General features: G+C 46.3%; 2 protein-coding genes across 2 annotated transcripts; both read left to right on the top strand.

Moving 5' to 3' along the window:
• The first annotated feature begins 1,108 nt into the window (after positions 1 to 1,108).
• Positions 1,109 to 1,805, top strand: LOC144380624 (protein SPO16 homolog). Its single transcript, XM_078065429.1, has one exon. The coding sequence runs from the start codon at positions 1,181 to 1,183 to the stop codon at positions 1,724 to 1,726; it is 546 nt and encodes a 181-aa protein (XP_077921555.1). The 5' UTR covers positions 1,109 to 1,180; the 3' UTR covers positions 1,727 to 1,805.
• Positions 1,806 to 4,886: 3,081 nt separating this feature from the next.
• Positions 4,887 to 8,103, top strand: LOC118538264 (small integral membrane protein 10-like protein 2A). The gene has a single exon (XM_036096125.2). The coding sequence runs from the start codon at positions 5,111 to 5,113 to the stop codon at positions 5,324 to 5,326; it is 216 nt and encodes a 71-aa protein (XP_035952018.1). The 5' UTR covers positions 4,887 to 5,110; the 3' UTR covers positions 5,327 to 8,103.
• The last annotated feature ends 12,863 nt before the right edge of the window (positions 8,104 to 20,966 follow it).

Genomic DNA, 20,966 nt, shown 5'->3' with positions numbered 1-20,966 from the left:
GAAATGCACTTTATTGAGCCATTCGTCAAATAGATTTTATTTTATTTTTTTAAAGACTTTGTCTATTTGAGAGAGAGTGCGTGGGGGTGGGGGGCGTGGAGGAGCAGAGGGAGAGGGACAAGCAGACTCCGTGCTAAGTGCGGAGCCCGATGTGGGACTCGATCTCATGACCCTGAGATCATGACCTGAGCTGAAACCAACGCTTAACCGACTGAGTCACCCAGGCACCCCTCAAGTAGATTTTAAATAACCAGCTCCTTTGATGCCATCCTCCCACTTCCACTCTCCGTACCTGGAGAGTCGGGGTGCTTCCTCCACGAAACCGGCTTTTGCTCCTGCCCCATCCATGCTTTGCCTGAGATTTGCTGGTCCCGAATGATTTTCAGATGGAGCCCATCTGCATTCATTCAGTGAATTTCTCAAACTCTTGATCCTTTATCCTCACCCCTTCCACTAATTTTATGAATGAATTTACTCTGCACTGCTAATTGTTTCTATTTGATTTGGAAAGGTAAACACCTGTGTTCCATTCAGTGTCTCCTACTACAAAAGCCTCTGATTAAATTTAAATCTATTATCTCTAGACCAATATAGCAGTTTAAAAAATGTATTCCTCCCATATGTATTAAGAGTGGGTGATAGCAGATAGAAGAATTAAGGTATATGCACTCTATCATGGGAAAGAAGAGCCAGGAGACTTGTACAATTTCCTAAAGACAATAATTTTGGCCTATTGCTGTTTATAGTCAATGTGTGATGTGAGGGAGGAGGCATTTCCTTTGCTTAATGCGTCACTGTAGGCTATTTTGTCTACTTTGGTTTCTCCCAAGGCCATGGTTGAGATTTTATCATTTTCGGGCTACTTATGCTGTTCTGCCCGCCTCAGGCAAAAATTGGAATATAAAAATAAGCAAAGGGGCCAGGACCTGGGCAGCCTGAAGGGCAGGGAGATAGGGGAGGAGAGGAGAAACCTGCCTAACTATCTCCTTCCTCGCTGTCACCACTGCCCCTGGGGGCTCCAGGACCCGTTAGCCTGTGTGTTCATCGTTACAACCTTTTTACTGGGGAATTGGAAATACTGATTAAAATTAAGACAGCAGGGGGGAGGCGACGTGGCCCCAGGGAGCAGCTGATCTGATTGTGGCACCATTAGAAGCTGGGTTGATCCAGAGACAGACAGATGGCTGAAAATGGCAGAAAAGAAAAAATAAAATGGACAACCACTATTATTATTAGCTCATCTCTTAAGAGTTGTGAAGTTGCAACTGCCCTAGAAAATCGAAGCCACAAGATTCGGTATTCAGATTCCGTGGAAAATGGATCAATTATATTTTCTCTTTCTGGACTTGCATTTTTATTGATGGATGCTAAAGAATGCTTTATATCAGCTGAAGAAATATTTCTAGCCAAAATTGAGAAGTTTATTAATATTCACCAAAAGAGTTTTTTGGTTCTGTCTGCTGCCCTCCATGGGCCTGAGGAATGGAAACTGATGTTCAGGATTCAGCAGAGATTCCTGGGTAGTAATTTACGGATACTTCCAGTACACAACACAGTAAATGCTATTAATCTTATGTGCACTATAGCTAAGACTGCCTCCAAACCATACACAGACAGCATTTGCTATAGAATGATAACAACTGAGGCTTACATCATTGAGCAAAGTCCTGTTTGGAAGACACTTCAAAAGTTAAAACTGAGTAGTGATTCATTTAATCCAAATTAGAGTATCAATTACAAAAGTTCTTTTGGAAGAATGTTAATTACCAGTTAAATTATAATGTTCAAACATATATTTAAAGATTTTTTAAAAATTTAAAATAATAAAATGTATATGATCAAAAATGAAAAAAAAAATTTAAGACAGCAGGGGCGCCTGGGTGGCTCAGTTGGTTAAGCGCCCCACTCTTGATTTCAGCTCAGGTCTTGATCTCAGGGTGGTGAGTTCAAGCCCCGTGTTGGGCTCCCCACTGGGCATAGAGTCTAGTTTTTAAAAAAATTAAGACTGCAAAACTTTGAGACAGTAACTCCTTTCATACAAACGTGCAAAGATATATGTACATATAACGTCTAACCTTGCTAGTAATCACAATATGCAAATTAAAACAGTGGGATATCCTTTGAGCTATCAGAATGTCAAGGATTTAAAAGAAAATCAATGCCCATTATTAGGAAAGTTGAAAGTGTTCTTGGATACATTAGTACAAGCTGTGTGGAAGGCAGTTCTAACATGTACCAAAATCCATAAACAGATGAAATCCTTTTTATTTTAAGATTTTAGTTTTAAATAATCTCTACACCCAACGTGGGGCTCAAACTCACAACCCCGAGATCAAGAGTTGCATGGTCTACCGACTGAGTGAGCCAGGCACCCCAGATGAAAGCCTTCTGATTCCAGAATTCCACCTCTCAGAATGTATCCCAGGGAAACATCAGAGAAGCCTACAAAGATATGCACGCAAAGATATTAATCTCTACATTGGGGCCCCTGGGTGGCTTAGTCCTCAAGAGTCTGCCTTCGGCTCAGGTCATGATCCCAGGGTCCTGGGATCGAGCCCCACATCGGGCTCCCTGCTCAGCGGGAAGCCTGCTTCTTCCTCTCCCACTCCCCCTGCTTGTGTTCCCTCTCTCGCTGTGTCTCTCTCAAATAAATAAATAAAATCTTGGGGCGCCTGGGTGGCTCAGTCGTTAAGCGCCTGCCTTCGGCTCAGGTCATGATCCCAGCGTCCTGGGATCGAGCCCCGCATCGGGCTCCCTGCTCTGCGGGAAGCCTGCTTCTCCCTCTTCCACTCCCCCTGCTTGTGTTCCCTCTCTCGCTGTGTCTCTCTCTGTTGAAAAATAAATAAAATCTTAAAAAAAAATCTCTACATTGTTTATGCTCGTGAAAAATTTGAAACCATCCAAATATCCATCGGTTAATTATTGGCCATCCATAAGGAATAATACGTAGCCCATAAGGTATCAACATGGAAAGATATGCAAGATATATTGTTTAAAAGCAACGGTCAGGGCGCCTGGGTGGCTCAGTTGGTTAAGCATCTGCCTTAAGCTCAGGTCATGATCTCAGGTCTGGGATTGGGCTGGCCCCATCAGGCTCTCTGCTCAGTGAGGAGTCCGCTTCTCCCTCTCCCTCTGCCTGCAGCTCACCCGGCTTGTGCGCGCTCTCTCTCTGTCAAATAAATAAATAAAAATCGTTAATAAAAAAGCGGGGGCGCGCCTGGGTGGCTCAGTCAGTTAAACGTCTGCCTTTGGCTCAGGTCATGATCTCGGGGTCCTGAGATGGAGCCCCGAGTAGAGTCGGGCTCCCTGCTCAGCGGGCAGTCTGCTTCTCCCTCTCACTCTCCCCCTGTGCTCTCTCTTTCTCTCTCAAATAAATAAATAAAATCTTAAAAAAAAAAAAAAAAAGAGCAATTGTCAGGGGCGCCTGGTTGGCTCAGTCGGTTAAGTGGCCAGTTCTGGGTTTCAGCTGGGGTCATGATCTCGGGGTCATGGGATCAAGCCCTGTGTGGGGTTCTGCTTGTCTCTCTCCCTCTGCTCCTCCCCCTGCTCACTCGCTCGCTCTCTCTAAAATAAATAAAATCCAACCAATAATACATTTTATGTTAATTAATTGAATTTAAATTAAAAAAATGGAAAAAATAAAAATTAAATTAAATAAATAAAATCTAAAAAGAAAAGCAATTGTCAGGGCAGTATGTCTATGATTCCATTTTTTGTTTTGTGACTTGTGTGTGATATATGTATATATGCCTTATTAATATATGTAAATAATTGATAAAAACATATACCAATCTGTTAATAGTCTTTCAAAATAATATTGAAATATTAAGAAATTTAGAAAAGTTGCTCAGCTTCACTGATAATTAAAATGAATGCAAATTAGAGGAGTAATGAGTCGTAATTATTGCCTTTCATATTGGTGAAAAAATTCCAAGATTAACACTCAATGTTGTATTCAGCCCTAGTCTCAAAACTTTTTTGATCAACCACATGTATTAAAAAGTAAAACTTTTTTGACCTCAAACACTAAATATGTTTATATGGGTTTTTTTTATAAATAAAAACGGGATTATATTCCTCATTCTTTTCTGCCACTTGAAAATTCATGCCTACAGCGATGTTCTCTGCAATAATGTTTGGCATAAGAAAAACTGCAAACATTCAGAATGTTCATCAATAGAGAACTGGTTAAATAAATGATTGAACATCAACATACATGTTAGGGTAGTGATCAGTCGTCCAAGAGAGTGAGGTAGTTATATATTATTGACACGGTAAGAGCACTGTATGAACATACCAAGTCTGAAAGTATACACAGAAAACAGAATGGTAGTTCGTGGCGGGGGCGGGGTGAGGAATGTGAAACTAAGCAGGGAATCTGCTTCCCATTGTTCTAATTGTTTGTGCTGTTGAAAATGTCTAACAACTTGTCTGTATAACTTTTCCCATTAGAAGAATACTAAAGATGTAAAACCAAATTTCCAAAGCCGCTTGAATCATTAAAGCAGAAGGCACACATTTTACAGTTGAGAACATGAATAGGTTTTGTGTGTTCGTACCAGCTCACAGTTGAGGACTGGAAAAATTCCTAAAGGGATTTGAGGCAACAGGAAATGGGTTCACACTTCTAAGCTATTCAAGATCATGTTTACGAAAGAACTCTTCCTACGTTTTGTGCAAGCTTCTTTCTGGTTCCGTTAAAATTTAAAACATTAAAAAAGAAGAAGAAGAAGGACCACCGGGAGGAGGAAGCTGGGTCTCCCGGGAAAGCCACGTGCCCCTCCCCCCCCTACCTCGGGTCCCCGCCCCCCCGTCCCCCCGTCCCCCCGTCCCCCTCCCTTCCCGGTCCAGGGGCTCGCGATCTCCGGCGCCCCGCCCACCCCGAGGCAGCTCAGTCTGGCGGCCCCCGCGGAGCACCAGCGATCGCAGATCGCCGCGGCCGGGAAGGAGGGCGTTCGCGGTGCAGCGCGGCGGGCATCGGAGGCCGCCCAGTGGGCCCCCCGCGCCGACTGCCCTCTGCGCGCATCTCTCGGTCCGTCGATCGGTGGGTCGGCGCGGCCGGCTGGAAGCGCTGAGCTCCCGGCACCGTGTGGGAGGCGACACCAGACCGATGGCGGCGGCGGCGACGGCGGCGGCCCTGTCGGCCCTGGGGGTGCGGCTGTCGCGCTCGGCGGCGGCCCGCGGCTCGTACGGCGCCTTCTGCAAGGGGCTCTCGCGCACGCTGATCACCTTCTTCGACCTGGCCTGGCGGCTGCGCACGAACTTCCCCTACTTCTACGTGGTGGCCTCGGTGATCCTCAACGTCCGCCTGCAGGTACATATTTAGAGCAAGTAACTTTGTGGCGTTCGGGGGTCCCCGAAGGATGGCTGGCTTCCACCCCGCGGCTCCCCCGCTCTAGAGCACAGCGGCCAGTAGGCTCGCGCGCGCAGACTCGCCCGGCTGCCTTTCCACGGCCTTCTCTTTCCATGTACATGGGCGGCTAGAAAACCTCATTTGCGGAAAGCCTACTGTATAACCAAAAAAGCCGAAGATAGAGTGAAAGGGTGATTCTCTAGGAAGTAGTTCAAGGAACAGCAAAGAACTTTAAACTCCGAAGATCCTCAGAAATACTTGAGACGTTCTTGCAGCCGTGAAACACACAACAGCCCGAACGGGAGGGAGCGGCGGTGGTCTCAGGATGCCCGAAGGAGGAAAACCAGAGGAGAGGTTACTAACGACCCAGACGTAAACTAACTGCACAACGACGGTCCAATTGGGCAAGGAAATCTTCCAAGTTAGAGTAAGATGCGAACAGGCTTCCAACAGAATATGGACTGAATTCCAAGCCATTCGCTGGATTGCGTTGGCAGCTGGGGGAAATTAACAACAGGATCTGGAAGGCATACACGGCCTCATCCCCAAAGCCAAGTCAGTGGCGAACAGAAACACTACGGCGCAAAACAAACATTTCAAACTGGACAAGGAAAGCAGGCTTCGAACAGGAAGCTGCCTCAGACCGGGCCGGGTTTGAACAGCTGCCAGGAGTGGGAGAAAGGGAATCAGCTCGAACACCGATCGGCACGTGCAGCGCTCGGAGAGGAGACCGACCAGTCATCCCGTGCAGCTCGGCTCTTCAGCGAACCTTATTTTCAATAATCATTCCGATGGAAAAAGAAGTTACGGTTTTCCGTTCTTAGACCAAATCTGTCAGCTAAGCAGGGAAGACTTCATTCGTGACGGGGCTAGAACCGGATGGGAAGGTTAGCCGCTTGGACAGTGCGCAGTCCGGGCAACAAGTGGGCAGGCAGAGAGGAGGAAATGCAGCGGTGGCGTTATTCTCGGGAAGCAGAAAGTCCAGATTCTGGCTCTAGTTGAAAGAATAAAGCAAGTTTAGGGATCGTATTATTAAAGCGAACAAGGTAGCCACCGGGGGATTTAAAAATAGTGATTCAGCCATAGTGAGGGGGGAGGGGGGTGCTGGGACAGCGGGAAGTCAAAATTCCTTATGTTATCAAGTCAAAAAAGTAGTAATAAAAGCATATTCTTAAGGAAGAAAGGAGCTAACCACTAGACAGACAGGTGTAAACGTTTTTGCCTCTGGCTTAGTTTCCTAAGTTGAGCAGGATGGGCAGGGATTTACTACTTTTCATTATATGCCTTTTTTTTCACTATTGGATTTTTTTGAAAACTATGTATGTATTGCTTTCATTAAAAAGTAAAACTTAGTAAAAACTGAATTGACTGCAATTAGAAGGACATTTGGGGGAGGGGGAGCTGGGGATGGGCACAGAAGGCCAGGGAGATTGCACCTTCCTTTCGGCGTACCCTAAAATGGTCCTGAATGATCCCACCATATAGGATTGCCTTGCTTTCCATGCAAACCTTAGACCCCAAGGAAAAGCTTTGAAAATAAAAATGGCCAGTCATCTTCAGGTAGCCCAGAGCTTCCTCACTCTCTGAAACTGCATGAGCAAATTCCTGCGGCAATGTAGTTAAGGTTAAAAAAAAAAAAGATTTATTTTATAAAATACTTGCAATTTTTCAAAACTGTTTTCCAGGTTTATCGAGGCATAAGCGACATGAAACCTCGTGTAAATGTAAGCTGCCCAGTGTGTTGGTTTGATACACTTCTACACTACAGTGTGATTGCCCCCAGCCTAAGCTGACCTCTTGGTCACGTCACATAATTACTGTTTTTTTGTGGTGAAAACATTCAAGATTCCTCTCTTAGCAACTTTCAAGTATATGATAGAATATTAACTATGATCACAGTGCTGTGTCTTAAATCCCTAAAGTTTATTTGTCTTCTAACTGGGAGTTTGTACTCTTGGACCAACATCTCCTCACTGCCCCCAGCCCCCTGGTAACGACCATCCTACTGTTTCTGTGGGTTTGGCTTTTTTCCATTCCACGTATAAGTGAGATCAGACAGAACGTTGATGGACACTTCGACGAGTGCCTCAAGATGTTTAGACGAGGTGCTTACATTTTACTATTGGTCGTAATAGCAAGCTGGTGGAATAAATTAAATGTCCCACATTAGTGTAGGGGCGCAGGGCAGGCCGCCCCAAGATGGCTGCTTTGGTATGACTGTTACTTTGAGCCAAAAGCAGTCAGAACCCAGCAGATGCCAGGAAAGCTCTTTACCTCCCCCTCAACTGCCTGTCTGTACCAGGAAGAAAGCTTGAAACAGATCCCCCCCCCCTTTTTTAAAGATTTTATTAATTTGAGAGAATGAGAGAGAGTACGAGCCAGGGGAGGGGCGGAGGCAGAGGGAGAAGCAGACTCCCCACTGAGCAGGGAGCCCCCTACTCGGGGCTCCATCCCAGGACCCTGAGATCATGACCTGAGCGGAAGGCAGACGCTTCACCTTCACCGACTGAGCCACCCAGGCGCCCCAGAGATTCCTCTTTACCTAAAAAATGTATCTGCATACCAAGGCGACCTTTGTTTTCCAAACATCTCCTCTCCCTTTCCTGCTAACGGTCTTTCTCCCCTTTTATTTTCAGACCCTACCCCTCTCTTTAGCTCCTATAAGCCTCATGTTGCCTCACTGTTTCTGCAATCTCCTGTCTGTGGATACCCCATAGGTCCGCTATTAAATTTGATTTTCTGTTAATCTATCTCATGTCAATTTGAGTCTTATTCCGGCAAGAAGGACCTTGAAGGGCAGAGGAACTTCCTCCCCAACAGTAGGAGCTTGGTTTATTTATTTATTTATTTATTTATTTATTTATTTATTTAAGACTTTATTTATTTATTTGACAGAGAGAGACACAGCGAGAGAGGGAACACAAGCGGGGGAGTGGGAGAGGGAGAAGCAGGCTCCCCGCTGAGCAAGGAGCCTGATGCGGGGCTCGATCCCAGAGCCCTGAGATATGACCTGAGCCGAAGGCAGACGCTTAACGACTGAGCCACCCAGGCGCCCCAGTAGGAGCTTGGTTTAATAAAAATAAAGTATAACTATATAATGGAGTACTGTGTAGCCATTAAAAATAAGGAATTCTATTTTATCAAAGTGGAATGAATCTAATAGATGGGAAGTCACCTCACAAATGGCTTGTGATTGAGCCAGAGGGACACACACACACACACACACACAGATGTATACATGTATATACATTTGTACACTCCACTTAGTGATAGGGTATGAGGATACTTGGAAACAGGGCGCCCGGATGGCTCCGTTGGTTTGGCGTCTGCCTTCGGCTCAGGTCATGATCCCCGGGTCCTGGGATCCAGCCCCACATCGGGCTCCCTGCTCAGCTCTCCCCTCCCTCTGCTCTCTCCTTGTGCTCTCTCTCCCTCTCTGTCTCTCTCAAATAAATAAATGGAATCTTTAAAAAAAAAAAAGAATACTTGGAAACATTATTGCACCCTTAGGATAAGCCATGGGATGTTCTAAGTACTTCATATACATCATCTCATTTAATCCTGGCAACAACCCAGAGATAGGGGCTGTTATTACCCACAGTTTTCAGGACAGGAGACAAGCACAGAGGAGTATAGTGGCAGACTGATGAAATACTTTGAACAATATCATTCTTACTAATATGAGGCCTTCATTGTGATGATTAGTTTTTTGTTTTTTTTTAAAAGATTTTATTTGACAGAGAGACAGCGAGAGAGGGAACACAAGCAGGGAGAGTGGGAGAGGGAGAAGCAGGCTCCCCGTGGAACAGGGAGCCGGATGCAGGGCTCGATCCCAGGACTCTGGGATCATGACCTGAGCCGAAGGCAGACGCTTAACGACTGAGCCACCCAGGCACCCCTGATGATTAGTTTTTAATCGTGTTTTTATTGCTTAAATTGTGAGACCTTTACATTTTTGGTGTAAGATTCACTATCCAGTGGGTGCCACAGATGCTGGAATTTGGGGAAAGCTGAGCTGGGCGCTCCATTCCTGGAAGCCCCTGGAAGCCTTACTGGGGCCACACAACTGAAGGTCAGATGGAGCTCAGCCACTTACAGAGGATTTTAATTCTAACCAAGGAAACTCATTTTAATGAAATATTAAAAGCATTCTTTATAGCAAACACTCAGATAAAAGCAAATTGGTTTTAATGTGGAAATTGTAACTAATTAAACACCACTTTCTTCTCAGAAAACACATCTTCTTGCCCATGAACAAAGATCAAATGCACACATTTCTAAACAGTTACAGTTTAAAAGTTTTAACATGCAAAGAGCACAAGGCTTTTGGTTTTGTCTTTCACTTTTCAAATCATACCGCAGGGATAATTTCTCTCACCCCACAGCCAAAAAAAAAACCCCAAAACAAAAAAACAACCAAAAACACAAAAGACAGCCAGTGTAACTACAGCATCCTCAGATTGATTAACCTGTTCTCTTCCATGCTCATCTGCCCTTCGAGAGCTGAATATCTCCGGCAACTTTTACATTGACTTATTGTAGTTAGATAAAGTTCTCTTGAGCATGGCTAACACTATCTTCTATTGATCTAAATAGAAGATATCCTTTAACTCACACTCTCCTATGCAATCCTCGGGAAGGAGCTCCTCTCGTCCATGCTAAATATTTTCTACCTTGACTCTATCATTTCCCCCTTCCAGGGCCTGTCCTGATAACCACCAAACGTCTGATGTTACAGACGCAAATGCAGATTCCAGACCCTGGACTTCCTACGCCTGGGCTTTCTGTTGTGACCCCTGACTCCCTTCCTTGGACACGGTTCTGTGACTGCCTTCAGACTCAGACTGGTTCTGGTCACCTGAATGACTACCAGCATTGACACCTTTCTCCAGCAACGCAAAGGGATTCTCTAGACTCCTTGTCCCCAGGGTAGGGGTGGAGGTGGTGGGAGACTTGTAAACATTGTCTTTCAAGACATGACTTACCAGAAGTCCCCCTTTGGGTGTTTTTACTGCAAATCTGAGAGCTTCACTTCAAATCCTTCCTGAAAATGGCTTGAGGACCTGGAGGTCAGGTTCATAAGCCAAATTTTGTTGAACCAAAGAATCTGAATGATGCTGGGCAAGGCAACCAAAGTCTTCAAAGGTGGAAGCTCCAGGACAAGCGAGGATATCCAATATTCCGGGGCTTTACTGGATGCTAATGTCTTTCCATCACCTGTATTTCTACCCCAAATACTGCTGTGGCCTGGAGTAGGGAATCCTGGTGATTTTCGGCAGTTCCCCAAAGGTGGGGATGTTAAGTAGATAGAAAAGAAATGTAGGGAGCAATAGCCTTGTACTCCTTAAATTCCTAGCACGTACAAACACCCTTCTTCCATTCATAGGATTCTAAAAATGCTCCCTCCTGGCATAACTTAATTACTCGACATACAACCAAGAACTATGCATACAAACATTCCTAGCTATCCTAGTTGGGGGTGCGGTGTTGGGGCCTCTGTTTATAGTTCAAGTTCTCCTGCTGATGACCCTTATTTCGCTAGCTCTGCCATTATCCCAACTTGATATTGACATTCTGCAATACCGTGACCTAAATGGTGAATTCATCACACCACACTATCCCCTTTACAGTACTAAAGAAGAGGTGAGAGAATTGAAAAAGCAAACAAACAATCAGCAGGGAAACAAAAGCCATGAGGTGGTTCTGTCGTTTACGATTTCTCTATCAACCCCACGTTCTTTTTGCTTTTCTTACTGGGGACGCTCAGGTCTTTATTCCTGGAGAGTCTGAGCCCTTGATGGTCCTTTGTAGGGTTGCAATACTCTGTCGTGTGCCCCCCGAGCTTGTAGTGAAGAAGGCACCTTAGGGGATTTCCTGCATCTCGTCCATATTCCTGCTTGTCCTCATTCCACAGCATGAACACCGTGATCGCCTGTCTTGAGTGACTCCAGGAGCTAAGAGTGGCTTCAAATTTGGTGGAACCATGGTTTCAGACCATACTGGATGTGTTTCTTCTAGGGAACTAAAACCTCTAACCAGCAGATTAGCAGGAACGAGAAGTAAAACTGTTGCAGATGGGTCAGGTGCAATGATGAGAAGCACTTCCTTTATTCCCACCCCTTGTTCCCAGACTTGCAAATCTTGACAGTGGGAGAAACAGCACTGTATATTGGTTGCTGGTTCGTATTATTTATTACGTCTTAGCAGTCTCTGCCATGATTCTCCTATCAGGGCTTACCACAGGCTCTATACAGCATCCTGATTTACCCCAAACACTTGAGGCACCGTTGCATCTGCCAGATGATAAAGGCCAAGGTGCAGACTTCCTAGCATGGGAGCCGACCCCAGCTGGGGAGCCTGTTTTAGCTGTGGGTCCACATTAGCCTGTGTGTGGTAGGGCTAACATCTCCATTTTTCAAGTCTTGGATGGTGGCAAAAAATCTCTGCAGTTCCCATAAGGATTCGTTATCACGTTTTACTTCCTCTGTTGATAAGGTGAGGGAGCCCTAATTGATTCCGTTTGCCCCTTCTTACCCTATCCCCCCTTCTCCGGGAGCCAGGGAGCCAATGTGGCGGATGCTGGTCGGCTGCAGATTTCTGAAGTCAGGAGGCTCGCTGGGGCAGCCTATACCCACAGGGTGAATAGGAAGAAAAGAGTGGGGGCGGCCTCCCACTCCATGCCTCTCGGCAACCCTCAGACGGTGCAGAAGATAACTTCAGTGCTTTCTGGGACACCATGTGTTGCAGCACGGAGCTCAGAGGGACCAACAGAACCTCAGGGTAGTCCTGGCAGCTACCAGCCAGCTAAGGACCACCTGGATGGACAGGGGGTTGAGGACTTGGTCTGGTGGGTTTCAAAGGGTACCCAGCGGCGCCTGGCTGGCTCAGTCAGTAGGGCATGTGACTCTTGATCTCAAGGTTGTGAGTTCAAGCTCACTTAAATAAATAAATAAATAAATAGGGAGCCTGGGTGGCTCAGTTGGTTAAGGGACTGTCTTCGGCTCAGGTCATGATCCCAGGGTCCTGAGATCGAGCCCCGCATCAGGCTCCCCTGCTCTGCCGGAAGCCTGCTTCTCCCTCTCCCAGTCCCCTCTTGTGTTCCCTCTCTTGCTGTCTCTCTCTGTCAATTAAATAAATAAATAAAATCTTTAAAATAAATAAATAAATAAATAAAATAAATAGGCACTCAGATGTCCCCCCTCTGAGGGGTTCACAGCCACACTGGGGGGCGGGGGGCGCACCCAGAGGCTGAACATCAACAACAGTAACAGAAGGTACATACTCTAAGCCAGGTGCAGATGGTGCCCGATGCTAAGTCTACCCAGGAACTGGTAGAATCATTCCCAGAGGAGGGGCTCAGGGTCTCACCGGGCCTACTGAGTGGCAGACTCAGGGAAGAACTCCATTTTCCCCTAAACTCTTTTGGCACCCCCTCTACTCTGTGGTAGGTACCCTGCAAGGGTGTTCTGGGTCTCTTGGCACTAGCATGGATGGAAAGGCACTTTACAATTAGCCTCCGAAAGGTTTGGGGTGGTCCCGCTCCCAGTTGCAAGTTGCCAAAGTCGATGGGCAGAGGTGCTTTCAGGGCAAGGCCAAGGGGAAGGTTCACAAGTGTGATAGCAAATTTCTCGCTCAGGTTTACCTGTCTCCCCATCCTAAGGACTCTGGGTCTGTGGCATTGATGATTCGTGCCTGGGAACTGTATGGGAGCGATTCCTCTAGCTGTTAGGCTGGTATGGTGACTCAAATGTTTGACGCCTCTGTTGGCCAGACCTAAGAATCTTTCTGGTTATACAGATCACCTAAGGCCTTGGTGGATTGTCTATAGATTTCATTCCTGGGGACTCCAAGCTTAATTCTCCGGAGTCAGAGATCTCTGTATGTGTGGTAGTCTGGGCTGCCATGACGATACACCAGGACCATCTCCCATAGCTTAAGCAGCAGACATCTATTTTCTCCTAGTTTTGGAGACTGAAGTCCAAGACCAAGGTGCCAGCAGAGTTGGCTTCTGGTGAGGCCTCTCTTTGTGTTGGAGGAACTGAAGGAAGGCCGTCCCAAGATGGGCCACTCTGGTGTGAGATTATTTTGAGCTGAAGGCAGCAGAGACCCTGTGGGCTCAAGAGAAATTTTTGCCCCTCCTTTAACTACATAGAATCTAAGTTGGGGGTCTTTCCCAGAATAAGGGTTATTACCAGAGATACATTTTATCTGAGTGACCCATCTGGATGGCAGGCCAAACATCTAATTACCAATATCTGCTCTTCTTTTTTTTTTTTTTTTAAGATTTTATTTATTTATTTAATTGACAGAGAGAGAGAGAGACAGCGAGAGAGGGAACACAAGCAGGGGGAGTGGGAGAGGGAGAAGCAGGCCTCCCGCGGAGCAGGGAGCCCGATGCGGGGCTCGATCCCAGGACCCTGAGATCATGACCTGAGCCGAAGGCAGTCGCTTAACCGACTGAGCCACCCAGGCGCCCCATATCTGCTCTTCTTATCACCCCATGAAGTGCATTCCTTTCCTCTGAAGTCCCAGACCCCTACCCTCTTCTGCTTAGTTCAGGATGACACATAGACCTCATTTCACCTGACTGTCTTTGGCATTTCCATGTCTATGTGGATTCCCTGTATGTATGCTATTAAATTTGATTTTTCTCCTGTCAATCTGTCTCTTATTAATTTGATTCTTAATCCACCTAGAAGGACCCTTGAAGGAGAAGAAAATTCTTCCTCCCCAACACTGTCTTGTGGATGGCTGCCTTCTCACTGTGTCCTTATGTGACTTTTTTTTATGTGTGTGTAGAGAGAAATCTCTGGTGTCTCTTCCTCTTCTTATAAGGACACCAGTCCTACAGGATTAGGGCCGCAACCTTATGACCTCACTTAACCTTAATTACCTCCTTGAAGTTCCTATCTCCAAATATAGTCACCTTGGTAGTTAGGGCTTCAACATATGAATTTAAGAGGTTGGGGGGAACACACAATTCAGTGCATAACAGCATGGCGGAACACTCCCAGATGTCTGTTACGGTAACAATACCCACTTTGCTGCTGATGTTAACTGCCACCACCTAGACTCTATTCTTGGCTCCGTCCAACACGCTACAAACCAGACAGCCCAATTTAATGGCACCTACTTTTCACCAGCATCCTCGTCTGGAGAGAACAGCTAGCCAAAGTGCTTTTGAAAGCGTCTGATGCTTCATTCACCCACTAGTTTCTTGAGGCAAAGGTTACAGGACAGACACTTAAATTTCTTTGGAAGGCAAAGTTAGGGAGTGAGTGAGTGGATGCTCATGGGAGCCAACACAGTATTCTCATGTTCAGAAGTTTTGAATCTCTTCGCCTACCTTATGCTAGTGGGTTCTAGCCCCTCAGTGCCATATATCACAGGGTAGCATGTGGTCCAGGTTTGCATTAGACAACCCAGAAAATAGAATCACGGCCTGCTACTTGAGCCCAGCACCAGTGAATAAAATTCACAAACGTCTACCAGTCATTCTGCATTTAACTCTGTTCCTTGACCAACCCTGCATCTCACTTCTGACCCCTGGATAACATGCCTTAAATCAACTTAGAAGGACGACAGAATCTTTGGATGGTGGATATTATATTCTCCATGAGGTGGCTCCTTCCCCTCTACACACAAACACAGAATAAACAGCAATTACTGGCTCACACCATGAATTAAATGACAATTGACTCCTTCTCAGTGGATTTGGAACAACCCCATCTTCACAGTATAAGCATATTTTCTTCTCTACTTGGGGAGGAAGGAGGGTTACAAGCAGTTGACTTCAATATTTATTGCCCCCCACAATGATTAGTGCAAGCTGATCATGATTCTACCATTCCTTTTGTCAGCAAATGGAAAAAAAAACACCCACTGATCCAATCAGGACTAGTGAAATGTGAAAAGTGCACTAGGGTGCCTCCAAGAAAGGTCTCTCTCTTAAGAAGTAAATACACAGGGGCGCCTGGGTGGCTCAGTCGTTAAGCGTCTGCCTTCGGCTCAGGTCATGATCCCAGGGTCCTGGGGTCGAGTCCCGTATCGGGCTCCTTGCTCAGCGGGAAGCCTGCTTCTCCCTCTCCCACTCCCCCCGCTTGTGTTCCCTCTCTCGCTGTGTCTCTCTTTGTCAAATAAATAAATAAAAATCTTAAAAAAAAAAAAAAAGAAGTAAATACACAGAGGCGTGGTCCTTCCCCCCCCCCCCCCCCGAGGACATTGTTAGGTCTGGATATGACCCCTGGGGACTGCTGTAGCCATCTTGCCAAGAGCCGGACAATAATGAAGCCCCATCCTGGAGGATGACAGATCTGAGGGAATCACAAAGAACCCGAGCTGGAGCTCTGTGCCTGGAGCCTGCTGTACTTCCGGACTTCTTCCCCGATGTCACTAAAAAAAGAGAAGCTCTAACTAAGTGTGTAACAGGTGTTTGAAATGCACACGAGCTTCGGGTGTCGGGTGTGAGAGGCTATAACTTGCCCAACATAAATTATTTGAGTCCCTGAAGTCAGCGCCATCCTTCAAACTGTCACTGATTTATTGAAGGAATTCAGTGAAAATGAATCAGATGGTGAAACTGAGGCTGAGGGAAGGGAGGTGCGTTGCTCAAGGTCACTTTGGCGGTTAGCAGCAGATAGAAGCCAGAACCCTGATATTGGCCTGGGAGAGTCTGAAACTCTGCAGATATTGTAGGATTCTAATGAAGACCAGTGGGGATGAGAGAAAAGGTTCTTGAAATGACCGGATTTCAAAAGGCATCTCTCCAAATGGTTCTTCATGAGATAGATTTTTCAAAGTATTCCTTCTCAAAGAATATATCGCCTGGCGGGTGGCTTAGGAAAAGCAGTTGTCTCGGCTTCACACATCTCTGTGCCTGTCAGTCGGGACTCAGGGACAGGGTGCTGCGAGCAGAGGAGTGGGCTTCGCGACCAAAGAGGCTCCATGGGAAAGGGACTGCTGCCCCCTCACCTCTCCCTTCCCTGACTAGACAGCATTTTCCCTCAGCTCTCCTCCAGGCTGGAAACCTGGCCTGGGAAGCATAACCAGCAACAGCCCAGGAGCTCCCTGGTCCAAGGCAACGTAACACGACAGACACTCATTTGACTAAACTGTTGTATATCCACACAAATTCACCCAGTTCCAACTTTTCAGCCTGTGCAAACACAGCCTAAACCAAGAGATAGACTGCCATCTAGAGGTCATTTATATCAGAGGGAAAAGGATTCAAACGTAGTTTGCTGTGCTCACACTCAGGCAAGTCCTTTGCCTATTAGGACCTAAATTCCCTTGCCTGTAAAATAAGGTGGTGGTCCTAGATCAGTGGTTCCCAAAGTCATCTCCACAAAGTGCCTATGCCTTTAGGGGTTCGTGATTAGGGTTGCTCGTCAGAATTGTCTATGATCTTTGAAATTATATATGTGCCCATGCTTTACCCCTAAATATTCTGGCTCACTGAGCATGGAGCAGAGTCAGGGCCTGGATACATGTGTAAAACAAAAACAAAAAACAGGGGCGCCTGGGTGGTTCAGTCAGTTAAGCATCTGCCTTCGGCTCAGGTCATGAGCCCAGGGTCCTGGGATCGAGTTCCGCATCGGCCTCCTTGCTCAGCAGGGATCCTGCTTCTCCCTCTCCCTCTGCCCCTGCTTGTGCTCTCTCTATCTCTCTCTCTCTCAAATAAAGTCTTAAAAAAACAACAAAAAAAAACATTCCACAGGTGCTTCCAAAGTACCCCCATGTTAGAGATCTATGATGTAGGTGGTGGTAAGTGCTTCTCTAACAGTCTAACCAGGTTTCTCTCACTTCTGGGCTCTGGAAACCTCTAATATTCGAATGTACGTTGTGGATTTCCAATAGGTGTTAATAGCATTCAGCTTTCTCAGAGGTGTTTGACCACAGAGCCAACATCTACTAATAGTTCAGACACAACAGCGTTTCTCAGATCACGGTCAGGAAAACCCTAGATTGGTCACCTTGGGCTGCCAAAAGAAAATACCATCGACTGGGGGGCTTAAACAACAGAAATGTACTTCTCGCAGTTCTGGAGGCTGGAAGTCCAAGATCAAGGTGCTGGCCAAATCAGTTCCTGGTGAGAACTCTCTTCCTGGCTGGTAGATGACTGTCTTCTAACTATGTCCTCCATGGCTTTTCCTCAATGTGTGTGGGCAGAGAGAGAGAGATCTCTCTTCCTCTTCTCATAAGAACACCAATCCTATGGGATGAGAACTCCACCCTCATGACTTCATTTAACCTTAATTCCCTCCTAAAAGCCTTATCTCCAAATACAATCATGTTAGGGGTAGGGCTTCCACATATGAAATTGCGGGGGAGACACAAGTCAGGTTACAGTACTAGGAAGTATCCAAGCCACTCTGGGTCTACACCTTAAGACTCTTAGTGAACTACTTTCTTTTGATGAGCCACTGTTCATGGTGTTAGGGAATTTCCTATGAGAAGATAGCATAAACTGACCCCACAGGGGTGTATTTTCAAAGTGTTCTGATTGCCTCTGATGAGAGATACTGCCAGAGAACAAAGTATTACTATGATGACCAACAGGAACCAATATTCTGAGCCTGCTCAAAATGCTAGTCCATATCACATTCTCACTTCTAACCTAGATGGAGCCAAGCCATGCCTTATTTATGATCACAAAGCAAAAAGGTTTACTGATCCCAGACAGTGGTCTAAAACCCTATTCCTGCATCTGGACTTTGCACAACATCCAAGTTGTGGGCTAGGTATTTATTTTCTCTCCCACTCTCCTAGAGGTAGACAGGAGATTCCCTTTATTTTTTCTTCCTCTTCAGGTACAAAGAGGGAAGGCTGAGTTGAAATTCCAACTCCTTACAAACTCACAGATGGTTCCTTTACGCCCAGTGTTTGATTCAGTGTTCACCATTATTTGATTAGAAAGGATTCATACACCTTGAGTAAGCTCATCTCCCACACATAGACATTTTTCTTTTCTTTTCTTTTTTTTTTTTGTTTTTTGTTTTTTGCTTTTAATTTGACAGAGAGAGACACAGCGAGAGAGGGAACACAAGCAGGGGGAGTGGGAGAGGGAGAAGCAGGCTTCCCGCGGAGCAGGGAGCCCGATGTGGGGCTCGATCCCAGGACCCTGGGATCATGACCGGAGCCGAAGGCAGACGCTTAACGACTGAGCCACCCAGGCGCCCCTAGACATTTTTCTTATATATTAGCTCACGTCCTTTTGAGTCTATGTTCTGTTTTTGAGACTCTGCTTTAATATTGGCTCATATTTCCACACACAGACTGTGGTAGATTGATTGCAAAGGCCACAGCAATTCCTCCCAGCCCTTTGTTCTGGGATTTTGCCACTCCTTCCATCAGGAAGTGGAGTCTATTTCTCTACCCTCTTGAACTTGGGCTGGCCTGTGATTTGCTTGACCTACAGAAGGCGGCGAAAGGGACACTGTGGGATTTCAGGGCCTCATCAAGGAGACTGTGAAGCTTCCATTCTTGTTCCCCTGGAGCCCTGAGACCTCCATGTCAAGAAGCCTGGGAGCCCAAATCTCCTGGGAGCTGTGAAATATAGAGACTCCCGAGCCACCCTGTAACCGGAACTACTGAGCAGGAGGCCAGGCTAGGCATGTTCACCCCTGAGCCCTGGTCTAAAGCTTCCCTGGAAAATCCTGACTTGTTATCTGGATCTGACACAAAGGAGCAAAGACTCTTGGCCCTGTGCTCTGCAGGGCCCCATATTGCTGGCAGCTGGGCAGTGACTCAGAGTTTTCCAGGAGGGCAGAGCGAAGACCCCGAACCCCAGCTTCATGTAAGCAGTCCACAAGCCCTCCTCAGGGTGGCGAGGTGCAGAGCTGGGGCTGGGCTCTCTCCATTACGTCCTCCAGACGGCCTATTGCCATTTTCTGGATTCTTGCTCTCTGTCAAAGCTGTCCTGCAGGTTTACTCTCACCAGAACTCTATTTTATAAATGCATGCGTGAGTAGGCAGGGCTGAGAGGAAGGAAAGAGTAGGCATGGGGGTCAGCCCAGGCTCTGCCCTGCCTGAAACTCGGCCTTGACCCTCACATCCCAGGAGAGGCAGCCCTACCCATCTTGGCCCACAGGACCTGGTCGGCTCTGTTCTGGGGGCTCACGCTCAGGGTCATATCCCACTGAAGCCTCATGGTCTACCACCAACAGCTACATACACATCTTCTAGATGCCACGTGTCATCCCAATGGCACAAAGAAAGCATGTCCCAAATGAAAACGACTGAGGAAAAAATGAATACACTGGATGCATTGACAAGGTGGGATTGTGGCCATGTTTTCTTTCTCGAACAATTCCTGTCCTTGCCTTTACTGTGAAGTTAAACTGCTGTTGAGGGTGTTAATTGGCCCAACACATGAGGAACTCTTTGGCGGTATCTACCAAAGCTACACATAAGCCTCCCGAGACCTAGCGATTGTAACTCCGAGTTCTCGACCTCACAGAAATATGTACAGCTGCTCAGGAAAAGCTGTGCGTGAGAACTGGCGTTGTAGAGCCACAGGGAAGAAGCAGAGAGACTAGTTAGGAGGCTGTTAGAATAATCCAGGAGAGTGGTAAAGGGAGTCTGGACAAGGGTAGTTAACAGTAGGGGTGCGACGAAGCGGTCAGAGTCTGGCTGTGGGTTGAAGGCAGAGCCGAGGATTTGCCGATGAAGTTAATGTGGGGCCTGAAAGAAACAGAGGAGTCGAGGAAGCCACCAAGGTGTTCGTCTTAAGCAATAGAAAGGAAAGAATTACCCTTTACCAAGGAGGGGAAGACAGAGGAGGAGCAGGTTTGGGAGGGGAAAAAACAAAGCCTTGAATAAAACCTTCATGAATACTAAATAATTCCATTTATTAAAAAAAGTAAACCAATAAAATCAGTGAAACTAAGTTTCCCTTAAATGTTCCAATATATAAGCAATATATAAACTTAGTAAGAGCTCTACTTAAAATTCCAACTCCAAACCCATTATTTGATTACATATTTTAAATTGGAACATCAGAAGCCACATCATGTTTGAGCCAAGCTGTCGTGCGCATGGAGGAGGCAGGTGACCTGCAGCATTATTTCCTAAAAACACATGATTTACAAAAGACACTGGAGTGTCATAGCCCTAACTAAATGATGAGTTATGTGCATACATGTGATTATGATGTTAGAGAAGGTAATGTCATCATCAGAGTGGTAATTCAACGTTGTGGGGTTGGTAATAGACTAAAGCAAATGCCTCTCGTAAAATCATATAATCCCTCGTTTTTATCTTTTCAACATCTGTGGAGATGACCATATGATTTGGTCTCTTAATATAGCAAGTTAAGCGATTTCTTAACATCTAATCCTCATTATATTCCCTCATCATGGTGCATCACTCTGAAAATGCTGCTCCGGATTATGTTGGCTAATATTTGGGGTTTTCCCATTAATGTGGCAGGCAATATCTGCGGCCTGGGCGCCAGTAACCTCTGGCTGAGAGATGCATGAGTAAGCAGGAAAACGTGTCCACAGAGCCTCGCGCATGGGGCGTCCAGAGGCCGAGGGTCCGCTAAGGAACTCCAAAGGGTGAGGGGCTGGCTGGGAAGGTGTGCACCTTTGGAGCCCGAGCTCCAAAAATTTGG

Source organism: Halichoerus grypus, chromosome X (assembly GCF_964656455.1).
Source record: "Halichoerus grypus chromosome X, mHalGry1.hap1.1, whole genome shotgun sequence".
Lineage (NCBI taxonomy): Eukaryota > Metazoa > Chordata > Mammalia > Carnivora > Phocidae > Halichoerus > Halichoerus grypus.
Note: the sequence above shows the minus strand (reverse complement) of the source record. Positions and strands in the feature narration are given on the sequence as shown.

Bases quoted from the DNA above. Each gene is read 5' to 3' on its own strand.
- LOC144380624 (XM_078065429.1), top strand. From the start codon at position 1,181: ATGGCTGAAAATGGCAGAAAAGAAAAAATAAAATGGACAACCACTATT.
- LOC118538264 (XM_036096125.2), top strand. From the start codon at position 5,111: ATGGCGGCGGCGGCGACGGCGGCGGCCCTGTCGGCCCTGGGGGTGCGG.